Raw genomic sequence first — 24,466 nt, forward strand, 5'->3', positions numbered from 1 at the left:
TTATGTTGTGGTGATTCTCAACCATAGAATTATTTTTGCTGCTACCTCATAACTATAATTTTGTTATGAATCATAATGTAAATATCTGATAAATGAATCCTGTGGAGGGTTGTTCGACTCAAGGAGGTGTGACATACGGGCTGAGAATCGCTGCTCTAGAAGCAGGATAGTGGGGCACAGACCAGCTTGGCATCTGTGTAGAGGATGGTACTAAGTTCTCCCAAGTACATTGGGAAGGAAAGACCTGAAATTCCCTTTTGTCTTGACAATACCTGTAAATCTTCCTTTGTGGTGGTGATGATTGGCACTGGTCCACCCTACATCTATGGTTCACCTCATCTCTACCTTGTGGGCCCCTCTAGGGCTGATCTAAACCTCCTTAGCATTGGCTCTCAGCTTTGACTAGGCATGGCAGTTTTGACTAGCAGGAAGACTTTTCTCCAAGGCAGGTTCTGCCCTGTTGCCTAAAAATCTCAGTTGAGGATTTCTGTGTTAGGAATCACATTTGATGCATTCATTCATACAACTCCCTAGGAAGTAAGGAGGAGTTACCCACAGCATTGCTCTGATCAGATTGGTGGCACTCCAGGAGCAAACTTGGATTGGCAAACAATCAAGGACAATAGGAGTTGAAAAAAGGAGAAAATTAGCATGACTTATAAGTGAGAGGTGAGAGCCTTAATCTGGAGCTCAGAGTTTGAAAAGTGAAGGGCTTTTGTGCTCAGTAAAAACTCTGCTTGCCCATGGCTTTGCTTGCTGTCCAGGCCCAGATCCAGCACTTTGGGTTAGTCTACCCAGCATCTACTCCCATCTGCAGGCTTCTGGGGCATGTAGAGGAGCCGGTCCTACAGAGTCAGACATTGCTGAGTGGAGCAGGTCCTGGGTCTGCCGACTGGCCCTCAGCTTGTAGCTGCTGCTTGCCCTGCCTGATAGACGGATGGGTGGGGTCATGGGATGCCACCTGAGGGCTATGGGTGTAAAGGTGGAGCCTAGTGAGCCTCTGGAAAACCTAGAGGGCAAGGAGGTAGGTGTAAAGCAGCCTGAAACTCACCCAGAGCCTACTCCAAGATGCTCTGCCTAGCTGCAAGAACATTCTGACTCTGGGCAGTAGCAGGATATACTAGACGAGCACTGGCAGTAGTTCAGTATTTATGCTTTGTCAGAGACCAGAGGCCTTGAACCAGACTGACAACTTATTGCAGTGAATATTTGCATGTAAAGCTCTTTGGACAAGAAATTAATACTGTGTGACACCCTGCAGTTTCCAGTGCCACTACAACTAACAGATATGGAGAGGAGGGAAAGATGGAGGGGCAGAAGAGAGGTGCGTGGGTGGTGGAGAGGGCCAAACTAGAGACCCAGCAGTGGTGACAGGTGTGGGAGAAGGCTGCGTGTTACCACCAGGAGCCATGCCGATGTTTGTGGCCTGTGCTGCTACCTGTGGATGTCCATGAGCTGGGCTGCTGCTGGGGACCATATTGGTATCCTCGGCCCGTGTTGATGTCCTTGGCCTGTGCTGCAGCAGAAGGCCATATTGATGTCTGTGGTCTGTATTGCCACCGGAGACCATGCTGAGGTCCGTGGTTCATGCTGTTGCCAGAAACATTGTCAGAATCCATGGTCCATGCTCCTGCTGACTGTACAGGGCAAGGGAGCTAGCTATTTATGCAGTGGCATTGATGACTGCAGGTTCACAGTTGAGAAGGAGGGACATAGAAGGCTTTAGTGACAACCTCCACCCCACACCCAAAATGTAACCACCTAGACAAGAAACCATCAAAGAGAGCTCTTAAAAATTGTGATTAAAGGATACTAAAGTGTAGCTTTCTACTATTGAATGCTTCTGGTGGGGTTACAGGTGGGAAGGACTTGTTTTTCTTTAAGGGGTGACTACGTGGAGTTTGACTATGCTCCTGTGAGTATATGGGCAATACAAATTGGACTTGTAGGATTTTTTTTTTCCTTCTTTTTTTTGGAGGTGAGTTACAGGGGTGGTAGACAGACCTTGGAGGACTAGGATGTAAGTGTGATTTTGAAGTGTATGATGTGAAATTCCCAATTAATTGATAAAAATATTACGGGGGAAAAAAAAGGTGAAGGGCTGTTTGGCCAGAGGACATAGTCTGAACATGGGCAGATAGAGCCTTGCATCTGTAGGAAGGAGTGAGGAGCTTGGCCCTCCTGGAGCCAGCTAACCTTGTGGGGCCTGGGGTCCAGAGATGGAGCACCATGGAGCTCCACCATGTGGAGTTTTTTTCACATGAAGGTGTTTTGGGGTCAGAACATAGTTCGGGTGAAGTAGTGGGAAGAACAAGCACCAAGTGCCACATTACAGGCCTGGTGGACTTGTAGAGAGCTTGGGTTTTGTTTTCCCTCTGGGGCCCAGCACTTGGTCATCAATGGAGAGGAAGGTGCCCACAGAACAAGTACTTGTTTCTGTGATAGGGATTCAAGGGATTGGCCCAGTCTGTCCAATAACTGCTTGTCTACTTTTGTGTTCTAGGTTGAATCCTAAGAATGTCCACCAGAGGCCCACAGTAGCTCTCTTGTGCGGCCCCCATGTGAAGGGGGCTCAGGGCATCAGTTGTGGGAGGCACCTCGCCAACCATGATGTGCAAGTCATCCTCTTCCTGCCCAACTTTGTCAAGATGCTGGAGTCTATTACCAACGAGCTGTCTCTCTTCAGCAAGACCCAAGGGCAGCAAGTGTCTAGCCTAAGAGGTGAGCATCAGCCCTGGGTGTAAATCAAGGGTAGAATAACTTACTTTAGGTTCACAAAGAGAGTGGCTCTCAATAAGGGTCAGAGCTTCCTACTTCTTTGGTAGCATGACAGTCTGGTAGTGCCACCTGGTGGTGCCAAGTAGAATGGCATTACATAGGGAGAGTTTTCTTCATTAGCTCAAATATGGTGATAACCCACACCTAAAATCTCAGTTCTTAGGAGATGGGGACAGGAGGTTCATGAGTTTGAGGCCAGCTGGGATTACATAGAATCTCTGTGGGGAAAGTGTGTGTGTGTGTGTGTGTGTGTGTGTGTGCATGTACACACAATGTTCTGCTTCCAAGGGCATCTTTAGAATTACCTGGAAGAAAAATCCCAGTGTGTGTGTGTGTGTGTGTGTGTGTGTGTGTGTGTGTGTGTGTGTGTGCGTGCGTTTGTGTGTGTGCATGTACACACAATGTTCTGCTTCCAAGGGCATCTTTAAATTACCTGGAAGAAAAATCCCAGGCCCTACCCTTTTCCTGCCACTCTGAGAGAGCTAGATACCCAATGTCTCATTTCATAAATATTTATGGGACTGGCACTGTTCCCAGTTCTGGGAATAAATGTGCAAACAATTTTTTTTTCCTTTCAATCCGTTTTTCCAGCCAGGTGTGGTAGTGCATGGCTTTAATCATAGTTCTTGGGAGGCAGAGACAGGTGATCTCTGTGAGCTCAAGGCATCCTGGTCTGTATATCAAGTTCCAGGGCTATATAGTGAGGCCCTGTCTCAATAAATGTGTTTCACACTGTGGTTAGAAGAGATGGACATACAAGTAACATCAGATCAGTTAGTATTAAATGTTAGGGAGTAAAATATAGCAGGAAGGACAGAGCTGGGAGTTGGGTCATTGGGATTGGAGGTCACAAGGGTTTGAGCTTTGACTCTAGGTGGAATGGTGAGCCATTGGTGAGCAGAGAGGAACAGAGAGATTACCTACTAGGATAATTCTTTGTACACAGAATCTCACTGTATATCCATGGTTGGCCTGGAACTCATTCTGTAGACCAGGATGGCCTCAAACCCATAGACTCAAACCCATTTCTTACCAAGCACAGCTGCTAGACAAGCACTCTGGGCTTTGAGTGGGAGATCAGGTTACAGTAAGGTTCTGAGATTCTCTTATGAGAATTAGAGGTAGCAGATAGTGAGACAGTAGCTGTACTAGAGGGGGTGGTGTGAAGTTCAAGAGTCAGCTTACTAGAGAGCAGCAAGAGAAGAAATAGGAATGGCTTCACTGAACAGCTCAGGAGGCTAGGCAGAGAGATTCTCAGCTTGGAAGCCATCCTGGGCAACCCAGTAAACATTTTAAAAATGAAAAGATGAAGGGCTGGAGAGATGGCTCAGTGGTTAAAAGCAATTGCTCTACTTGCTGAGGTCCTGGATTCAATTCCCAGCACCTTCATGGCAACTCAGAACTATATGTAGCTCCAGTTGAGGGTATCTGACATTGTCTTCTGGCCTTTAACATGCAGAACACATTCATATATACACATAAAATGCAAATAGATCTGAGAGAGAGGATGAGAAAATGCTCTAAATGTTTTGGCCTTAGTAGGACTTGGCAGAGAAAGAACCTCTCAGGTTAGATGTCTCTTGAGTGTTTAGGTGTTAGAGCCAGTGCTGCTCAAGCAGGAAATGTTGTGACTCTGGAGTAAAAGGAAGGATCCAGCCTAGAGTTTCAGGTGTTGTGGGGGTAGAGAGATTGTTAGGAAAGAAAGGCTGAGGACCTTGGTTCTTTTGTTTCTAAAGCCAAGGAGTGGTTAGAGAGGGAGAGAAGGTACAACTAAAAGCCATGTGGAGGAAAGAGCTCCAAGTTCAATCCCAGGAAGACCAACTAGATTTAGCAGTGTGGAGGCCTGGGATACTTAGGAAGCACAGTTCTGGTGTAGGACCAACTTGTGACTGTAGTGGGGGTTAAGTGAGAATGGGATTAGAGCATAGATAGATGGTCCAAGAGGGAAAGACCCTGCCAGAGGCCACCTGGCAAGTCAGGAGGACTAGACCAGAATCACAGGCTTCTTTGTGCACACAAAGGGTTCCACTTGAGCAATTTATTCATGGCCCACTAGAACTTTATATGCATGTGTTTTAAGTAGGGAAGCTACGAGTCTCTGATTTGTGCAATATCGTTAACTGTAGGCTGAGCACTAGAATACATGCTGGGAATGGATTACAATCTCTGATGCAGTGCAGTTGTCTTAGAGTTTCAGTGCTGGGAAAAGACACCATGACCAAGGCAAACAGTTAACTGGAAATGGCTTACAGTTTCACAACAGGAAGCATGGCAGCATCCAGGCAGATTTGATGCTGAAGAAGGAACTCAGAGTTCTATATCTTGATCCAAAGGCAGCAGAAGGAGACTGTCTTCTGCTGGCAGCCAGGAAGAGCTTCTCTTCACCCTGGGTGAAGCTTAAACATAGACCCTCAAAGCCCACCCCTACCATGACTCACTTCCTCCAAGGCCACACCTCCTAATAGCGACATCTCCCATGGGCCAAGCATATTCAAACCACCACTGCCTTGCTCCAGTCAGTCCTTTCTCTAGCTATCTAGAAAAACTTCCTATGGTAGCTGTTTCAGGAAACTGGCCTGGAGATAATGACCCTACAGTTTGGTCTCATTATTGCTCTTATCAGGTTAATTTCTTAGATTAATCCTAGATTTGCATATATGTTGAGACTTCCTGTTCTGTTCCAGAGGACTATAGTCTGGTCCATGCAGTGAAGTCTTTTTTTTTTTTTCTAAAAAGACAAAAAAATATTGCTATTACATTTTACTTAAGTTTGTGTGGGTGTGCATGTGCATGGGGGTCTAAAGGGGAACTTAAGAAGTCAGCTCTCTCCTACCATGTGTATCTTGGGGATCAAATCAGGTCATCTGGCTTGCCTTTATGGGGTATTGAACCATCTCAGTGGCTGTTAGGGAAGCCCTTTAGGTTCTGGGAGAACAGGGGTTGTTTCCTTCTATTCCTAAAGTGTGGGCTGAGTGGAGGAAAGGACCCATCTGCATGAGGAATTCCCCGAGAAGGGCAGGCTGGCTGGAGTGGGATGTACAGGCCAGCTTCTGAGTAGAAATGCCTGTGGCCAGCTGCTGTTTCTGCTGGACCCTGAGAGCGTCCTGAGCGGGCTGTCTAACATCAGGGTTAGTCAGATACAAAACCCTCTCTGCAAGGCAGAGGAGGTGAGAGCCGTACAGCCTTGAGAAGGCTGGCCTTTGGAGCGGCATTAGAGGGCTACTGTCTAGAAAACCAGGTATTCCTGGTCTGGCCTGCTCCCTGCTCCAGGAATTTTCAGATGCATTCTTTCTATCCGCAGATCTCCCTGCTAGCCCTGTGGACCTGGTTATCAACTGCCTGGATTGTCCTGAGAATGCCTTCCTGCGGGATCAGCCCTGGTACAAGGCAGCTGTGGCCTGGGCCAACCAGAACCGGGCACCAGTGCTCAGCATAGACCCTCCTGTGCATGAAGTTGAACAGGGCATTGATGCCAAATGGTCCCTGGCACTGGGCCTGCCTCTGCCACTCGGGGAGCACGCAGGCCGAGTCTATTTGTGTGACATTGGCATTCCCCAGCAAGTCTTCCAGGAGGTTGGCATCAACTACCATTCACCTTTTGGCTGCAAATTTGTCATTCCCCTACACTCTGCCTAGAGGGGCTCTGGGCAGCTGGACCCTGTATTCCCTGCACTCCTGCAGCCAAACCCACTATGGGACGCCTTAAGGATGTGAGGCTTTGTGGACCTTGTAGACTATCTCTTGGGTTTATTTCTTCTGTGAGAGAACAAAACATACTTCAAACTTGCCTGCCACCTTCCCTTAACCAGGGAAGGCTTTCCCACTGGCATGTATGTCAGGGGTGGACCAGTGGCTCCAGGCATCTTTCAATCCTACCCTGCCTCCATTAAACTGGAGCTTTGTTTACAGACATAGGCAGCTCTAAGACTGTGTCAGGTTTACAGCCACTGGGTGTGGGCTGGCACATTGCGGGGATGGGCCAGAACCTGTTAGGGCCTCCAGCCACTCTTATTTCAGAAGGCTTTATGTCTCCTATGCTTCCTTTGGCCCTGCAACCAGGCAGCCCACTTGTCCTGTAATCATTAGATCAGGCTGCATGGCAGCTATCCAGAAGACAAACCCGTGTGTGTCTCTGCTTCCCCCCAAGGCTACCAGAGTTTGTTTGGAAACTTTGGACCCTCCTCAGATGTTCCAATTTTATGTTGGGACTTTTCCTGAGGAGTGTGTCAGGATGACTGTGGTAAAGACTTTGGACTGGCTGCTCTGCTGTCATCAGCAGTTTTGTGCCTGTCAAGCTACAATGCCCATCTCCTAGTTAGGAACCAGACCTTCATGATACAGCTTTTCAGTATTGGGGAGACCTTGGAGGAGCTTGGTGCTTCTACCATCATTTCCTACCTCCTTGTCCATAAATACGCCTCCGTCTGCCCCTCTGTCTCTGGAAATGGCCGTTTTCAGCTATCCCAGGACAGGTTACATGTCCCCCATCCTGCCATGGCTTCACTCCAGTTCTTATGTTTAGGCTTTAATCCTTTATAGTTGCCCTCCTCAGGTGTATAGTTGGAACTAGTGGCCTGTCTCAAACATGCCAAAAATGAGCCCAGTTCTAGATGACAGTAGTGGGATTCAGCCATGCGAACATCGCACTGCTCAGGTCCTACCTAGGGCATTATCCTCAGGATCTTCCTAGGCTTGGGTCCTTCAGGTTAGGAGGGTAGGACCATGCCTGGAGCCTCAGCAGAGACCTTTGTAAAGGTCTTGTACTTTGAAGCTTTCTACTGTGCCCAGCACTGGTTGAGGGGTATAGGTGGACAGGCAGGTGGGCTTGCTAAAATGTTTGGGTACAGAGTAAACCCTAGTACCATGAATTTTTCAGGCTGCTTCCTTGTAGGAACAGATGATGATAGCCTTTCCGTCTCTTCTCTTCAGTTATCTCCAGCTCCAGGAAAGAGGCCAGAGGACTGGGAGCCTCAGCTGCACGACAGAACTTTAGCTTTTAAGCTGGACCTCTTTTTCTAAAGGCGGGGTTACAATTGGGACAGCAGGCAGCCACTACAGGCTACTAGACACACATAAGATGGTAGAACTCTGGTCCTGAAGATGGTTAGCATTCGGCAGTTCTCCCTGCTCTTGGCCTGGACCTGCCTAGAGTTGAAAGTGTGTTACTCCTACCTGCAGCTCTTTTTGGAAGTTTCTGCTCAATGGCTGGTTTCAGTCAGGTGGTCATATTTGTCACTAATGCATGCAGCTCTTGGGAAACCCAAAGCCAGCACAATAAAGTGACAGAAACCTGTGCTATCTAAACTGCTTCCTAGAGTGAAGTGCTGCTTCTCTAATCCCTAGGAGCCTACCCTGATCACTGGGTATGTACATAGAGACATGGTGGCTGAGGCACAACTAGGTTCTAATAGTGAGCTATTGCCCTTTAAATGAAAATGCAAGAGCCTTTCCTTTCTAGGTCTGGCAAGTCTCCTGGGGCCAAAACTCTACTTAACCTTAGAGCAGTTGTTCTCAACCTTCCAAATGCAGTGACCTTAAAACTGTTTTCATTGCTACTTCATAGCAGTTTACTAATATACATCATAATGTAAATGTTTTCCTATGGTCTTAGGTGACCCCTGTGGAAGGTGGTTCAGTTCCCAAAGGGGTTGTCACCCATAGATTGAGAACCACTGCCCTAAAAGGGATGTTCCAGCTTCTAGCTTATTTATTGGCTTGCCTTTCTGTGTCTGGCCCAAACCACACTTGGCTTTCCACAAGCTGAGCTGCTAAGAAAGACTTTATTAATAAGTCAGTCAGCGTAGGGAGAGGGCAAGGAGCCTGGAGATGGACACACTGGTACCAGGGGGTTACAAACAGTAAGAAACACTTTATTATAACTTTACAACATATAAATAGCTTGGGTCCAATCTGTGCTTTCTGGCAGCCGGGCACCACATTCCCCCTTCCCTTGCAGGCTCCTGCCTTCCTTCACATTGCACTGTTCATCGGTGGCTCTGGCTCTGAGGCCAGTGGGAGAGGCTGGAGAAAAGGGGCCAGCAGCCCAGTCCAGCTCTCCAACTCTTCGTGTGCTGGCCTGCACCTGTCATCTGCTGGGGTTACGGCTGCTGTGGAAGGACCGCTCCTCAGGGGTCAGGCCAGCAAAGAAGGGGTGCAGCAAGGCTTCTGCCAATGTGATGCGCTGAGCAGGGTCGAACTCTAACATCCTCCTCATCAGGTCAAACAGCTGCACATGCTCCAGGGAGTCCTGCAGCATGTAACTCTGCTCAAGGACACAAGGTGCCTCAGTTGGACGGCAGGGTTGTGGGAAGCCACCGCAGTCCCCTTGCCTCTGGGATGCCTTGCTGGGATGGGTTGAGGAGGCAATGATGCCTCCTTGGAGGACTACTTCTGCCTTCCAGGACAGAACAGCCACTCATTTCCTTTCATGCTCAGAACTTAGGCTACTGGGTGGGATCTTGCTGGGTTGGTACCTCTACCCCACATGCAAAGTTCTGATGGGTGGGTAGAAATCACCTCTGCAAAATGCACTTGTCCAGGTACCAAATTACAGTTGACAGGCCTCCTTAGTCACATCTAGGTCTTCCCTCCCCCTGCCTCAGTCCTGCCTAATTCTTCCCAAAATTCAGAGAAGAGAGAGGGACAGGAAATAGCAGTCTGACAGTTGGCTCTTCTGTGTTTTTTCCCCCATTATATTCTCAGCCACCCTGTGGACAGGGGCAGGGCTAAGAGCCCCTCAAGGCCAGCACGCAGAAAGCCTCACAGAGAACTGAGACGATCAGGCAGCTATTGGCTGCCCATCCTGCCTCTGCTGCTTGTTTGCCCAATGCCTGGGGTCTCCTTGGCATGGGCTGAGCTGGGGGAGCCAGAAACTGACCTTCAGAGGTTTGCAGTTCTCCTTCACATACCGCCCATCAGAGCTGTTCTCATCCCAAACCAGGCCCCCTTTGTAGAAATATTTCTGCTTCCTGGAAAGTCAAGGGGGAGAAGAAAGGGGAGTCAAGGAATAGAAGCCCTTAGGGTCTAGGGTTAGGTGGGAAGTGGGAAAGGGTGGTCCCTGTCAGCCTTCAAGTAGCAGAACCGGGCCAGAAAAGAGGTGTGGGCCTGATCTAGCAAGTGGGGGCAACGGCTTTTTACCAGATTGGTTTGAGAGACATACAGTAAAGGCTATGTAGCAGCTTGGAGAACCATCAAGTATTTGGCAAGGGCAGTATCTCTGGTACCCTGCTGACCCAGAGCCATGGAGACTTCTTACCTGGTACGGTGGATCATGTGTGATGGGATGGGTCCTAGAATCTTCTCCATCATAACCAAGTGTTCTCTATTTTCATGGGTCTGCAGAAGACCAGGGACAGAGCAAGTAGGAATTAGGCCCAACCTCTGCACACTTTGGGAGAATAAAAAGCATGAGGAAAGGTCAAGAGCCCTCCCTTCTCCAGGAGAGGAAAAACCAACTTGGTGGCAGCCCATAGGCCTGGAACTAGGGCCAGGCTCGGGCTCTTCGGCCCCACAGGTAGACCTGGCTGGCTATTGGCATACCAGGTTGGTTCTTCATGCAAAAGGCTGCCTATGATATGCCCTTGCCCAGACCGAATCTTTCTGCACCCAGTCTTGTCCTTGATAAAATCCTTCCTACCTGCTTTAGACTCCAACTGATTCTTTCCCCTGAGCAACTATAACCCTTAAGAACCTAGACTCACATCATAAGGATGGAACACATCAATTCCTCAACCACATAGAGCTTCCTGCTCATGTCCCCTGCAATCCACCAATGCAGTACTATACCTGGAAGAGTGTAAAGCCACGGTAGTACTCAAAGAGAATGCAGCCGATACTCCAGACATCACAGGGCTGTGCCCAGCCCAGCTCTGTAAGTCAAGATGTTAAAATATGAGAACCAACACCTCAAATTCCTAGGAAGCTACAAGTCTGGCTGGCAAAACTCTTGCCCAAGCCCCACTAACAAGGCTGTTTCAGACAAAGACTGTCTACCTCATCTCAAATATTGTGTAGGCCTGGATGGCAGATTGATGGATACTGTTTACCACCATTTGCCTCATTTCGAAACAAGGTCTTGGGTAGCCCAGGGCCAGCCTTATCTGATCTGTTCTGCCTCTACCTATTAAAGGCTTAGATTACAGTTGTGTGCCACCACATCCAGCTATTCTTTTTAAAAGATTTATTTATTGTATATACAGTGTTCTGCCTCCATGTATGCCTGCAGGCCAGAAGAGGGCATCAGACCCCATTACGGATGGTCGTGAGCCACATGTGGTTGCTGGGGACTGAACTCAGGACCTCTGAAAGAGCAGACAGTGCTCTTAACCACTGAGCCATTTCTCCAGCCCCCCAGCTATTCATTTTGATAACTGCCAGATGTAAACAATGTTGAAGGCTATGAAGCCACTCACCAAGGATCACCTCAGGTGGGCGGTAGTGACGGGTGGCCACAATGGTGGTGTGATGTTCATGGTCAAACGTGGCACTGCCAAAGTCTGCCACTCGGATGCTGGTGTTCTTCACTGACTTCTCCTCGCAGCTCTGAAGGCAAGGCATGCCACCTAGGTCAGTCTGCTCAGGCATTATCTAATCTACCTTAGAGCAGGGCCACACTCTTGCCCACCCAGTCAGTGCTGTCTACCTTGTGCTCATTGTAGAGGGTTTCAAACTCAGAATTCACAAACAAGATGTTCTCTGGCTTCAAGTCTGTGTGGGTCAGCTGGTTCTCGTGTAGAACTAGGAGAGGGAGAAGCACATATTGAGACCCTAGGCTGCCCACCAGTTCTAGGCCCTAGCCTTTCCCAGCTTTCAAGAGCTCTGTGAAACCTCATAAGCATTCTGAGGGCAGGGATAGAAGGAGTGGTTTCCATCAATAAAGCCTCTACACTCTACAGAGGCAAAGCCCCCCCATCTCGCTGAAGCCGCAACATGGGTAAATCCTCCTCAGCACTAGCTACCTAACAGGCCTCACTGCACCAAAGGTGTGACTCTTGGATCACATGCCTATGAAGGGACACCTGCCTCCACTCTACATCACTGGCACGTCTTAACGCCATTACTTTTCAACCTCCCGGTTTTCACTTGCCCTGTAAGATCCTCACAACTCCATGATCCCCCTGAGCCAGAGCACTTCCCACCATGTTCCTTCTCCACTGGAGTGAGTCACACCCCAGATCTTCGTAGAGCTGTGTCCTTTAATAGTTGGTTCTTTCCCCATCACCTATTCAGGCCCTGCACTTGACACATTCCAAGTTGCCTTTCCACATAAGTTCTACTGTGGTACCATCAAAGCTGCTCTTCAAGGTTGGTGGACAGATGAGTGATGGAGGTATCTGACTAGCAGGACCTGAGAATTTGTTGGGTCCACATTCTTCCTTTTCCTCTTTTCCATAAAGGTGAAGGCAGGGTTAGTAGCTAGGCCACTTCTAGAGTACTTTCCTGTTTTCTTCCTAACCTGGGGAAGCGCCTGGCCTATGAAGTCCCTCCAAGAGACTCAAGTTTTTCCATTCTTGCACTACAATTCCTATCTGAAGGCAGAAGAACCTTTCAGCCAGACGCTCTAGGCCTGTAAGACCTTGTAGAATGATCAACAGTGTGCTAGAGGACAGCAAGACCACCAGGTGACCAACAATGAACACTTACATCTAAGGGCATGACAGAGCTGGTAGGCCATGTGCCGGACATGTGGTAGGGGGTAAGGCTGGAAGTTGTTCTCCTTCAGGAACTCAAAGGTGTTCTTGCCCAGGAGCTCAAAGGCGATGCACATATGACCATGGAAGTTGAACCAGTCAGACATCAGGACACAAAGGCTAGAGAAAAAGGACAGGTGAGATTCAAGCTCTGCCTCACCTGACCCCCAATTGTTCTACCAAGGTAAAAAGCAAGCCTTGGAGCCAGAGCACATGCCAATCCACTACCACACCCATGTGCTTAGCAAGAACTGTACATGTTGTGTGGAGGGGCTACATTCTGATCCCAGCTCACCCATGGCACCCAGGGTAAGCAGCCCTGACACAGTTACTGAGAGGCAGATACAACTGCACCAGTACAGCGCAGGCCTCCATGTACTGCTGAGCTTCTAGAGGACCTGGGCAGGTGCAGCCCCTCTGCTGACTGTAGCACAGTTAAGTGCTTATAGAGAAGTTCACTGGTGTCTTCTTTAAGTGTCCCTAGCCTGTTAAGTCCCTTAACTCATAAATGCAAGGCTTGGGCTACTTCAGAACACAAGCCAGGCAGGGTAGAGCCTGAAGTCCAAGGGCTCTTTATAGAAAGAACAACTGTCAAACCCCAAGAGTACTGTGTGACTAGTACCAAATTCGAGGACACTAGGCAGCTGGAACTAGAGAATGCCACCCACTGAGTGATACCTGTCCACTCTTTGCAGATACTCACAACTTATTTTCCTTGTCTTTCTCCTTGATTTTCTTGAGAACATTAATTTCTAGACGAGCAGCTTCCCGATACTTGCCCACATTACGGATGATCTTCAGGGCAACCTGTGACTTCCCTCTATAGAGGAGGAGAGAAACAAAGGTTCCCATAAGCCAAATGTCCAGCTCTCTCCCCTTCCCTGAAACTCAGCAACTCCTAACAAACTCTACTACGTAAACCACAGGTCCTAAGACTGTATTCATACTTGAGATCTAGCCTGTTAAAAGCAACACCAGACCTGCTCACCATTCAAGCTTCCCTGGCATCTATCTGTTAGGGCTGTCTCAGCTTTCAAGTTGTCATGTCCATTCAGGATCTCAGAAACTCCCAGCTCCCCAGGGAGAAGCCAGGCAGAGGAGCTGAGGTAATCCTGACTACCCCAGATCCCTGGAAGCTTACCTGGCAACCTACTCTATAGGCCAAGCTTTCTTGGCTTGGGTAGTAGTGAGACCGAACAAGCAGTTAGGGTACCAGTAGTGGAATTTTAGCTGGAAGCTTGGTCACTCCTTATACTGCACCCTATTCTAGGTCCTTTCCCCCAACTATCTGCCTCTAATTTACCACCAGCTACAGAGGGCCAAGAACCTTCTGTCCGTGTCCCCCAAGATCTCGCTCCTGCAGTTGTTGCTCTACCCTTCATACTCCACTCCTACTCTAGAAGGCCATTTGCAGGATGTGAGCAGACAAGGAAACATGTCAGCCTACGTTGCCAAAGAGAGCTAGTACTAAGATACCAGTGGAGACCTGAAATGAGGTGGTCCTGGCCCACTACGGTGTATCCTGATACCTCAAGGGTTGGCCTGGATGCTAGGAACAAGTTCATCAGCCTTTGGGCAAAGACACCCTCTTCAGAATGCCCTGCTTTGATAACCCTCTTTTTTTTTTTTTTTTTTTTTTTTTAAATTTTCTTTTCTGGTTTCTTGGACAGTGCAGGCCTAAAGGAAAGAGGCCACACTACCAACTTCTCTAACAAGGTCCCTCCCCACAACAGTCTTACCTTTAAAAAAAAAAAAAAAAAAAAAGATTTATTCATTTATTGTATGTACATAAGTACACTGTAGATGTCTTTGGACACACCAGAGAGTGCACCAGATCCACCAGATCCCACTACAGATGGTTGTGAGCCACCATGTGGTTACTGGGATTTGAACTCAGGACCTTCTAGAAGAGCAGTCAGTGCTCATAACCACTGAGTCATCTATCTCTCCAGAGCCCAGTCTTTTTTTTTTTTTTGGTTTTTCGAGACAGGGCTTCTTGGGGGCTGGTGAGATGGCTCAGTGGGTAAGAGCACTCGACTGCTCTTCCGAAGGTCCAGAGTTCAAATCCCAGCAACCACATGGTGGCTCACAACCATCCGTAACGAGATCTGACTCCCTCTTCTGGAGTGTCTGAAGACAGCTACAATGTACTTACATATAATAAATAAATAAATCTTAAAAAAAAAAAAAAAAAAAGACAGGGCTTCTCTGTGTAGCCCTGGCTGTCCTGGAACTCACTCTGTAGACCAGGCTGGCCTCGAACTCAGAAATCCGCCTGCCTCTGTCTCCCAAGTGCTGGGATTAAAGGTGTGCGCCACTACTGCCCGGCTTCCAGGCCCCCGTCTTATCTTTAAACATATGTATAACTTATTTCAAAGGAAGCCCCTGCCAGGCTGCTGGCAGAGCTGAAGTCCACCTCCACTGATCCTGCACTGACTCCCTTTGCATTCATTTACCTTAAAGGACCCAGGACCTTGTCTGTCCTTTAGTGACTTCAGGGACTCATTTCCTACCCCCAACTACTCAAAGAGGGACAGCCCATAGTATAGCTGTCTTCCTAGGTTAGAGTTCCTGGACCTGTCCTGTCTACATCTGGTCACAGGACTGTGTGTATGTGTCCCTTTATACTCATTCTAGGTTCATGATGAAGAACCTAGAAATGGTTGAATAGAAAATGGGTGCAGGAGGAAGTTTCTCATTAGCACTTCATCTCATAGCTGAGGGGATGGCTGATTTTGGGTGCAATGGTCTTTTTTGAGCAGCTCACTTAATGTGGGAGACCAAGAACAGCAAGCCCAGCTCTGTCATCAATGGCTGAGGTGTAACTTGGGCAACTCCCGAGCATCTTCATATTTCATTTCTGAAGCGGTGCCCTGCATAGCTCAAATGAGGATACCAGTTCTCTGTAACTAAAGCAATTAGAGATTATTAAGGCAGGAACTGGCTCTCCAGAGGGTTGCCTCTCTAACATACAGCTACAGGGAAGGAAGCAGACTCTAGGCTGACAGATGATAAGCAGTAAGTGTTATACTGCTAGGATTGGAGAGAATGATCTGGCCCCAGCATTATGGCACATACAGGTACTGCCTTCCCAGCCAGCATGGACTACTCATGACCCTAGCCGCACTGGGGTAGTTGGTAGCTGTTTGGTGAGAAAGGCCAAAGTCTCATTTCCTTCGGCTGGGATCTCTCAGGAAGACATGGGAGGGGCAAAAGTACTATCAGGCCAAGCCAGCAGCATCCTCAACCTTCTGGCCAAGGGGAGAGGCCACTACTTTAGCCTTCTGAAACAAGGTCCCTCCCCACAGCCGTCTTATCTTTAACATAGATGTAACTCATTTCAAAGGAAGCCCCTGGCCCTGCTGGCAGAGATGAAGTCCACCTCCTCTGGCCCTGCACTGACTCCCTTTGTATTCTTTAAAGGTTCCCAGGACCTTATATGTACCTTTTCCTCTGCCCAAGAAACCAGATAGATGAAGCCTGGCCAAAAATATCCAAAAGCTCATGGGATGCAGCACTGGGCCACATATCCAATGCCACAGCTGAGAAGTGGGTAACCAGGGAGGAGGCACACACTAGCTAAAAGTTCTTGTAGTGATGTCACAGGCTTGTCAAACCCCAAGGATGCCTCCCTTATTTCATGAGATCAGCAAACCCAACACATCCAGCAATGGTGCGGCCCTCCAAAAAGAGCTGCACTAGCTCTTTCAAGGATGTTTGTACCAGCACGCTCACCTGGCATGGTCCAAGCACTCCACCACCTTGCCAAAGGTGCCTTCACCCAGGTTCCCCACGATCTCATCTGTGAGAAAGAAGAAGCTGGGCATGAGAGTCTGGAGGGTAGGAGGGTGGCAGCTCCTGCAAGTTCACAGCATTCAAATCCTCAAAAACAACAAAGGTTCTTGCTCACTGCTACACTCTTTAAAACAGAAGTTGCTAGTGTCTGTGTCATTCAGGCAATTACTGGTGGCCCCACTAAGGCGCCACGCGCACTAGAGGCCCCTCCACGCAGGAGAGGTCTCATCTAACAAGGGGGGTAGAAAGTAGAGAGGTAAAGTTTTACGAAAGGTGGCTGTACATCGCTCTTGGAGCCAATCGCCGATCCGGCACACCAGGTGGCCCTCCTTGTCATCTTCCACACTCCGGCTGCTGCGCTTACTGCTCTGTTGGCTTCTCTGCATGCACCGCCCCCCGAAACGCCATCCGACCAATCGCATGGTAGGCGGTTCCGATTGACAGATTGAGGTGTCAGTCAAAGGCAGAGGTGGAGACGGTGAGGAGCCGGTGGGTTGGTTGGTTGGATTTTCCAGATCCCAGCATTTCATAAGGCACACAGCATATATAACGATAGGGATATTGCAAGGGACACGTCAAGACACAAACTGACTTCAAAACAGAAAAGCAAAAACAGCTACAGGTATGTAAGAAAACTCGGACATTATCTCTAAGAAGAGTGCCACAAATGCTCAGAAAGATGTCCAGCCTATGACACAGAGGGGCCAGGCCCCGAGGACAGCCACAGCCCTGACTCCCTCCTCTTCTAGTCTCCCCCTCCCTGACCCTCCCGTGACTCTGGCCAGAGCTGAAGACGACGCAAAAAAGGCGGCTGGCCCAACCTGGGTCCAGCCTTCTGGACAGGTTGTAGGGCTATCCTGGCTTCAGCAGCAACAGTATGCTCACCCTTTCTTTGCCTGCCTCTGCTGGTCCACACAGCCTTACAACATATTCAACAGCTGCCACGTAGAACCAAGCTACTACCTGCCCCCACATGACATCCTTGGCCAGACTTAACCAACTACCAGAAACAGACTTCTGCCAGCAGCCCTCCTGCCACCAAACTCCAGCAGGAAATGAGCCTGGCTGAGATCCTTTGGGCTGGCCGACCTTCAGGCCCCAAGCCAGCTCCTGACCTGGCCTTAGGACTTGTGCCACTCCTAAGCCAGACCCAGCCCACGACGACAGAGGGCACCAAAAATAAGCAGAGCACCAGACTTGCACTGCCACCCAGTGGCAGCATACGGCACTGTGTGAGGCCACAAGCCATGATTGATTCACCGGCAAGTCAACCTTCAGCTCACACCACTCAGGTCAAGCGCTGGGTAGAGAAGATACCTTCACCAAACCCACCACTACTAAGAGGCCGCTTGGCCAGCAGGAGGACAACACGGGGAGAACAAACAGGAAGAAGAGAAGACAGCACATAGCCTTGTAAACACGAGTGACCTTCCTTTTCCATGGGATTGAATACAGTGTGGGCTCTTGGTCTGTTCCACACACCACCCTAGAATGCTGGCCAAGCTCTGGTCTTTAAGTGGCCTGCAACAAGGTGAGGCCTGGGATCTCACCACGCAGACAGCTGCCTCTCCTTACCGTAAGTAGCACACCTACAAAGGAACAAGGTAGAAGAGAGCCTGGCTGGAGGTCTGATGAGAAGCTTCCAACCTGAGCTGACTGACAGGGCAAAGTGATGTGCTCTTACAGACCAGCAACTTGGAAAAGTAAACACAGAAATTCAAGACCCATATCAAAAAAAGAAAAGCCTAGGAAGCCAGGCGGTGGTGCCCAGCACTCAGGAAGTAGAGGGAAAAGGATCATGAGTTTTAGGCTAGGTTGGAATACATAAGACTTTCAAAAACAAAGAGGAGGTGTAGGGAATGGGGTGTGATACAGTTCAGTGGTAGAGTATCTGCCTCGTATGTATGGGCCCTGGGTTGGACTCCCAGCATTTAAAAAAGAAAAATAAAATTAACTGGTAAAGTGTCCCCTTTTTATTGGGTAATAACAGACTCTGGTCCTCTGGGAGAGGAGGACTGTGGAGATGAGGCTGCAGAGAAGGTCAAATCCACACTCATCAAAGCACTTAGCTATGGGGTGGGCCCGATGGGGACAGACCTGATGTGAAGAAGACCAGGCCATATAGCCCCAAACCACAAACAACAATCTTAGTACCAGCCCTGAGAAGTGTGTCCCAATCATGTGTACCATGTAGCCTGTGTATGGAACAGTGGAAAGATATAGACAGGCTGGAAATCAGCCAACGCCGGAGCCAGAGCCCTTATAGTTGCCACTGGCAAGGGGCCAGAAAATGGAAGGCATACCATCCTTGCTCAGTCCTATACCAGACAGCACACACGCACACACACACCTCATGTGTGTACCCACAATGGTGTATGTACACAGGGTTGCCAGTACTCACCCAGACCAGCTAGCCTGAGAGAAGCGAGAAAGAGGTGAGGCCTTTAGGCCCCTATTAGCACACTCTGGCCACCACTCACCGAGGAAGCACTGCTACAAGACCTGGTACGGCGTTTGTGACAGTGGTGGGCATGCTTGCGGGTACGGTACGGCGCCCTCTCTCGTGACCGTCTCCGATGTCGAGAACGTGAAGACCCATAGCAGTCCTCTCCAAAAGATGGGCTCCGCTCTTCACACCGATACGTATCACTGTCACGGTGTTCCCGGTACCTCCGCTGGTAGGGTATACGATCATGGCTGCCAAGAGGGGGTAGCAAGATGAGTCAAGAAGGCCTACTAGCCAGGTTCCTGCTGCAGGGTTCCTACTAGCCAGCAGGCAAGAGGCCTTTGGCAGGGCCCCTGCAAAGGCTCTCAAGGAAAGCCTGTTAGAGCTGAAGTATCCAGGCTGAGGGGGAGTGAACAGGGCAAGAGAAGGTACAAAGATACAAAGCTTATTCTCCAGAGCCTTAGGTAATGACAGTGTCCCTCTAGTGCCACAGTGTCCCTCTAATGCCACAGAGGGAGGAAGAAGAAGGGGAGCACAGGAAGGCCTCCAAGAATAGCAGAGTTGACCAGGCTGCTACAACTGTAACTTTGGTCTGGGGACTTAGATAGGACTTGGGACCAGTCTTTCAAGGCTAGGGTGATGTTCCTACTTCTACTGAGGAAGACTCAGGGGTAGGGTACTGGCCTAGAAAATACAGAGGGAGAGAGACCACTCTGACAAAGAAAGAAAGGATGACAAGGAAGGTAACTTCTGTTGAGGCCAGGAAAAGGAAGCAAGCACAGGCAAGGATCCCAGAGAGGTCAGGGCAAGAATCTACGGGCGGCTGGGCAGAAGCAGCCATCTAAAGGAGCCTGAGAGCAGCAGAGCTCTGGGCCATTCTACTCATCTAGCTGAGGAAAGCTTCTTCCCACCCAGATCCCACTCACCTTCTGGACCGTGATCTCCGTGGGGGAGGCTCCCTTCGGGATGGGTATCGTAGTCGACCTTCATGCTCCCGACTGTAAGACCGCCTCCTCTTCCAGCGGTAGCTCAGGTATGGGTCTGGCTCTGGGGAACGGTATCGCTTACAGTGATGCATCTAGGCCACAAGAAAGAGAAAGCCCTGCTCAACACACAGCTCACTGCTTCCAGCCACAGGGCTGCCTGGTGCAGCCAGGTGCTCCTGAAGAAGAGGCCCATTGTTCTGTTTAGGGGTAGCCCCTCCCAGGGGTTTATGAAGTAAAGAAGAACTCTGATGTCACAGTGACAGAACAGCAGACAATGGGTGGATGACTCCCTCCTCTGCCAAGTGAATAAACAAACAGGTGCCTCTCCAGCCTGGCCCAGGGGCCTGAACACTCAAACTATGCAAGCCAGGGCCCAGATACAGAAGTAGATGTAGTGGGATGCTGAGCACTGCCACGGGGATGCCAAGGACAGGAGGAATGGAGAGGTTTTTTGCTCAATTTCTTCATGCCTATGGGATCCTATAACCTAAATGTTCTAGAAGCCTGGAGCTAATGAACTGGTGGCACAGAGCCAAAGTACTAAACTGAAACTTGCCTGGCTAAAGCAATGAACTGGACTCAACTCAAAGAAATTCAAAACTCTTCAGTCAGTGAGGAACCACAGTAGAAATGAGAACTCTGACCCTTGAGCAAAGACACAATGTCTCACCAATAGTCCCTACTCCTATCAGGTTCCAGCCAAGTGGGCCTGGGCCCAGAAGGCCTGCCCAGCTCTTGCTGACCCATCCAGAGTATCAGCCCAGAAAGGAGCCACAATCAGGTATCTAAGCTGCTTGCCTGAGGCAAATTTTAGTGGCCCTCAGACCAACTAGAGTCCCATACCAGGTGCTTCCTCTTTAACAGCATCATAGCCATCCCTTCTAGCTCCTCCTACTCCGGCACTCTTTCTTGTGCCCTATCTCTGAAGGAGCCAAGAAGACGTGGCTGTAGGTCTACACTGGGAAGTAGGACAAGTATTCCTTAACCACGGAGTACTTAGATCCAATACCGGAGACTCCCAAATGGGATCAGCAGCCAGTTCAGAGAGATGGCTACGTGAGTCTGGCACCGTTTTCACCCATATCCAGCCCCTTCACATTTTGTCCACCAGATGGCCAGGCATGAGAGCACAGCTTGTTTGCTTTCCAAGCCTTCAATTGCTCACACCCAACCTCTAGTAGTGCATAGTCCTAGGCTTGCCTGGCCAAGCACCTTTTAAACAAATCCATCAAGGCTGCTCCATCTCACCAGCACAGTCCAAAGATGAAATAGGTACTTGTGTATGAGCAGGATTGGGAGGCAATTTATGTAAACCTCTGGGAGCCCTAAGAAAGGCACTGTTGTTTTCACACTTATCTGAATGTCCCCCACCCCATGACCTTATGACAGGTGCTCAGGCTGTAGCCTGAAAGCAGTAGCCCATGTCTCACCAACTGACCCAAAAGACAACCTACTGGCCAGGCATACATCTTCCCAAAAGGCAAAGTGGTCCTGCCCATCCTCACCAGGCAGACAGAGCACCCTAAGCATCCTATCTGGAGGATGTTGTAATGCGGTCTAATCTACAGCAGACCAAAATTTTCCTTCTGGGACCTAAGTGGATTTCTATGACCACATATGTCTACTTGAGTGGAAAGTCACAGCCTCAGAGTCGAATGCCAACCTGCTCCACAGCAATACCACTTCACTGTTGCCTTTAGGCAAGTTATTAAACCACTTTAAGCTTCAGCCTCCTCTTGAAACAAGGGAACAATAATCTCTTACAGGCTCCATAGGAATTAAATGTCTGCCCTATAAAGTCAAAAGCCTAGCACAGGTTTGGGCCACAAGAAGTACTAAAGACAGCCTTTCATTAGCACTGAGAAGGTTCCGGCTAACACTCAGGGCTATGTTGAATGCCTTAATTTATAATTCCTTCCAAGGGACCGGGTAGGAAGTTTTGGCAGGAAACCTTGAACTCGATCCCAGTGTTGCCACTTACTGGCCCTGTGGCCTTATACAAGTCACTCTAGACCTAAATTGTCATGCCTGAAAAATGAAGATAACACCTCTCATACTGGCAAAGATGGCCCAATATTTTGGCCATGAAGTACCACACATAGGCAGTAATGGAGATAATCTCCCTTGCAACGCATCCCAGGCAGGTGAAAAATGGGAGCTACCAGGTGGCCCATGTCCTCCTCCCAGCCAGGTCGTTTGAGCCTATTTCTCACAAATTCTCCGATTCCATGAGTCCTCGGCAAAGAAGCTTTTTAAAACGTAAAGGCCACAATTATGCTTTGGGAGGCTCTGCTCTGAACAATGAAGAAAAAGGCAATGTGACCAATGAGACCAAGTTACTGGATGCCAATTTTTCTATGAGCACAGGCCTCTCTGGCTTCTCATTTGCTGTTCCTGGCTAGAGAACCGGGCTAACAAGAAGAGCAGCCAGCCAGGTCAGCGGCTGCCCTCCCGGATTCCTGCCACCCAAGCGACCCATGGTTATTTTTGGCTGGCAGTGCCCCACCACTGCAACCTCAAACCTGCCACCTCGCAATCTGCGGCTGCCACCGGGCAAAAACGCTCCTCCTTTTCAAGGGCACGGAGGAGGGAAACTGGAAGGCCGCCAACTCCGCCTTGATGGGGGCTAGACTCTGGCAATTCCCACCCAAGCATCAGGGCACCCGCACCCGGAACTAAAGCATAGAGGCTCCCGACCGGACCGAGGAGCAGCCTGGACATTTGTACTCCTGGCTTGGTCTGGCCCATTCTCCGGGATGGAGCGGTTCCATCATAACAAAACACGGAGGGGGCCGGCGGCCCGCACTCGAGTCCCTTCCTTCTGCCCGAATCCCAGGGATCTCAGAGCCCCGTTCCCCGTAACCGCCAAGGGAAGACCCGGCGACCAAAGGGATGGCCAGCCTGGGCCAGAATCAAACTCCAGGCGGCGCGCGAAGGAGATCTGCGGGCTAAGCCTCGAGCTCGGGGCAGGGAAAGCCTTTCCAGGATAGCCTAGGTCGGACGCGACCCAGCCAGCGGGCCGGCGCGGGACCCAAAGGGAAGCCTCCCAGCCGGCTCCGAGGCCGCTGGAGCTCCGCCTCCAACACCGCGGGAACCAGAAAAGGGGTCTGCAGTGACCGCCCTCAGGGAGAGAAGCGGCGGGTCAGGGGTGAGAGGTCGGGACCGCGGCCTGACGTGGGCCGAAGAGGGAAATAGGTCCAAGCCGAGACCCGACCGGGTGGCACGGTACCCGTACCGGCGTGGCCGTCCCCACCGACTCACCCCAGCTGCCCGGCCACGGGCTCGGGCCCACACTCACCGTCTCCCAGGCTCCGGCTGCGGCTAGGCCCCACTCCCCACTCCGAGCGCCTCTTCCGCTTCCGGCTCTGGCCTCCGCCCGTGGCAGCACCGCCCCCTCGCGTGACGCAGCCGTCGGCGGCCCGGGCTCGACCCGGCCCAGAGGCCTGACCGCTCTAGCCCCGAACTCGCAGACTCTGGGGGACTGGCCTGCCCCGCCAGGGTCCGGGCGACATCGGTGGAGGTCTCTTCCCGGAGGTCCCGGGAGCAGCCTCGGGCCGCGGCCTGCCCCTCTCCGTGTGGTGCTGCACGTAGGCCCCCGAGGCCGCATCGGTGCGCGACCACGGTCTGAGGACGGCTCTGGGCCTAAAGGAGGAACCCACCGGACTGCCAGGCTGGGGCCGCTTCCCCGCCGCGGCCCAGCTGTGCTCGCCAGCCTCTTCCTGCGCGCGGAGAGGACCGGCATTGTTCTCCCGGGGCCCGGGAGGGCGCTAGAGACGAAGGCGGTCGGTGCGCCCGGGCAGAGGAAGGCGGGCGCGACTCCGCTTGCGCGCAAGAAGCAAACGACACATTCTGCTCTCGGCTTGTGCGGGTTTTTTGAAAGTCCTGGTGCCACGCCCCAGCTGGCTCGAGCGAGCAGTCTCCGGGAAGATCCCCGCGAGCCTCGGCGGTGGGGTCTGACGGAGAAATCGTCCCCTTCCCTTGAACACCTCAGAGCGTCTTGCTGTCAGTCTTGCTAGGAAACCCGCGCCACACAAAAGCCCCGAGCCGCGCCGCGCTCCCGCTCTGCCACTCGAGTCACTCAGCCCGTCCTTTCGCTGCGGCATCGGGCGTGAGGCACCCAGTCTAGACCCCTCCCACCTACTGTCCAACGCTTTGTCGTGGCAGGATCATGAGGTCTTATTTTTTTTTTTTTCAGAAGAGAATACAAGTCGCGGTCCTTTGGTTGGGCCTCGCTTTGACAGCGTCCCCGCCCCCGCGCGTCGCGCAGCCAAGCGGGCGGGTGCCGCGCCTAATTGCCCCACGCCACGCGAGGTCCGCGAGGCTGCGGCGGCCGGCCAGGGCGGGGCATAGCTTTAGGATCTTGCTGACTCAACGCGGACAGCCAGGGTTTCCCAGGTGTCCCCTCCCCGTACGGGATGCGCGCCCACCAGGTGCTGTGGCTCCCTAGGCCCCCCTGCAGTGATGAAACTGCCTTTAGAGAGCTTTGCCTCTGGTTCTGACGTAATGGCCCGGCATCTTCATCACCAACCAAGTAAAAGCGGTTGAGTTAAAAAGCTGGGTGATTATGTTTTGCAAACTCAAACTGACTCATAGTCACCTTCCAACCCCACAGACATTCAACAGCCATTTCAACTGCTTCTGCCCGAGTCCTGCCCCATTGGTTTCCAGCCTAGAAGCCAAAGATTGAAATATCCAGGCGTCAGAAGATGCAGCTCCCACCTGAGGCCAGGCCCACACTGATAGAATTTCCTTCGTTCACAGGTTTCTGTGGT

General features: G+C 50.6%; 2 protein-coding genes across 9 annotated transcripts in view; one reads left to right on the forward strand and one right to left on the reverse strand.

Annotated features, from left to right (window-relative positions):
* Nucleotides 1-8,082, forward strand: part of Edc3 (enhancer of mRNA decapping 3) — a 41,624-nt gene extending 33,542 nt beyond the window's left edge. For 2 of the 3 annotated variants that reach the window (XM_006511247.3, XM_011242760.3), the window contains 2 exons: nucleotides 2,504-2,721; nucleotides 6,080-8,071. In XM_006511247.3, the coding sequence (XP_006511310.1) occupies nucleotides 2,504-2,721; nucleotides 6,080-6,414 (553 nt within the window). In that variant the 3' untranslated portion in view covers nucleotides 6,415-8,071. Of the gene's footprint in view, nucleotides 1-2,503; nucleotides 2,722-6,079 lie in introns of all 3 variants that reach the window. The other variant, NM_153799.3, reaches the window with a different exon arrangement.
* A 457-nt stretch (nucleotides 8,083-8,539) lies between these two features.
* On the reverse strand, nucleotides 8,540-24,154 carry Clk3 (CDC-like kinase 3). 6 transcript variants are annotated; one of them, NM_007713.5, is made up of 13 exons: nucleotides 22,993-23,033; nucleotides 19,635-19,786; nucleotides 18,743-18,959; nucleotides 16,546-16,642; nucleotides 16,203-16,269; nucleotides 13,171-13,287; nucleotides 12,421-12,587; nucleotides 11,420-11,514; nucleotides 11,190-11,319; nucleotides 10,564-10,646; nucleotides 10,034-10,113; nucleotides 9,656-9,746; nucleotides 8,540-9,040 (listed from the first exon to the last, which is right to left on the reverse strand). In NM_007713.5, the coding sequence occupies exons 2-13, from the start codon at nucleotides 19,784-19,786 to the stop codon at nucleotides 8,864-8,866; spliced, it is 1,473 nt and encodes a 490-aa protein (NP_031739.4). In that variant the 5' UTR covers nucleotides 22,993-23,033; the 3' UTR covers nucleotides 8,540-8,863. The 6 variants fall into 6 exon arrangements, with proteins under 6 accessions (NP_031739.4, XP_006510802.1, XP_030099791.1 ...); XM_006510739.4 differs by having other exon boundaries at nucleotides 8,628-9,040; nucleotides 22,956-23,036; XM_030243931.1 differs by lacking the exon at nucleotides 22,993-23,033 and adding an exon at nucleotides 22,364-22,804 and having other exon boundaries at nucleotides 8,628-9,040.
* Nucleotides 24,155-24,466: the final 312 nt, after the last annotated feature.

The sequence above is a fragment of the Mus musculus genome, chromosome 9 (genome assembly GCF_000001635.26).
Source record: "Mus musculus strain C57BL/6J chromosome 9, GRCm38.p6 C57BL/6J".
Classification (NCBI taxonomy): domain Eukaryota; kingdom Metazoa; phylum Chordata; class Mammalia; order Rodentia; family Muridae; genus Mus; species Mus musculus.

What these genes read in the sequence shown, in the direction of transcription:
- Clk3 (NM_007713.5), bottom strand. Translation starts at nt 19,786, where the DNA reads ATGCATCACTGTAAGCGATACCGTTCCCCAGAGCCAGACCCATACCTG. An exon ending in CCCACCTGAGGTGATCCTTG is followed by an intron (nt 10,647 to 11,189) that starts GTGAGTGGCTTC and finishes CTTGACTTACAG; the next exon opens with AGCTGGGCTGGGCACAGCCC. An exon ending in CACATGATCCACCGTACCAG is followed by an intron (nt 9,747 to 10,033) that starts GTAAGAAGTCTC and finishes TTGACTTTCCAG; the next exon opens with GAAGCAGAAATATTTCTACA.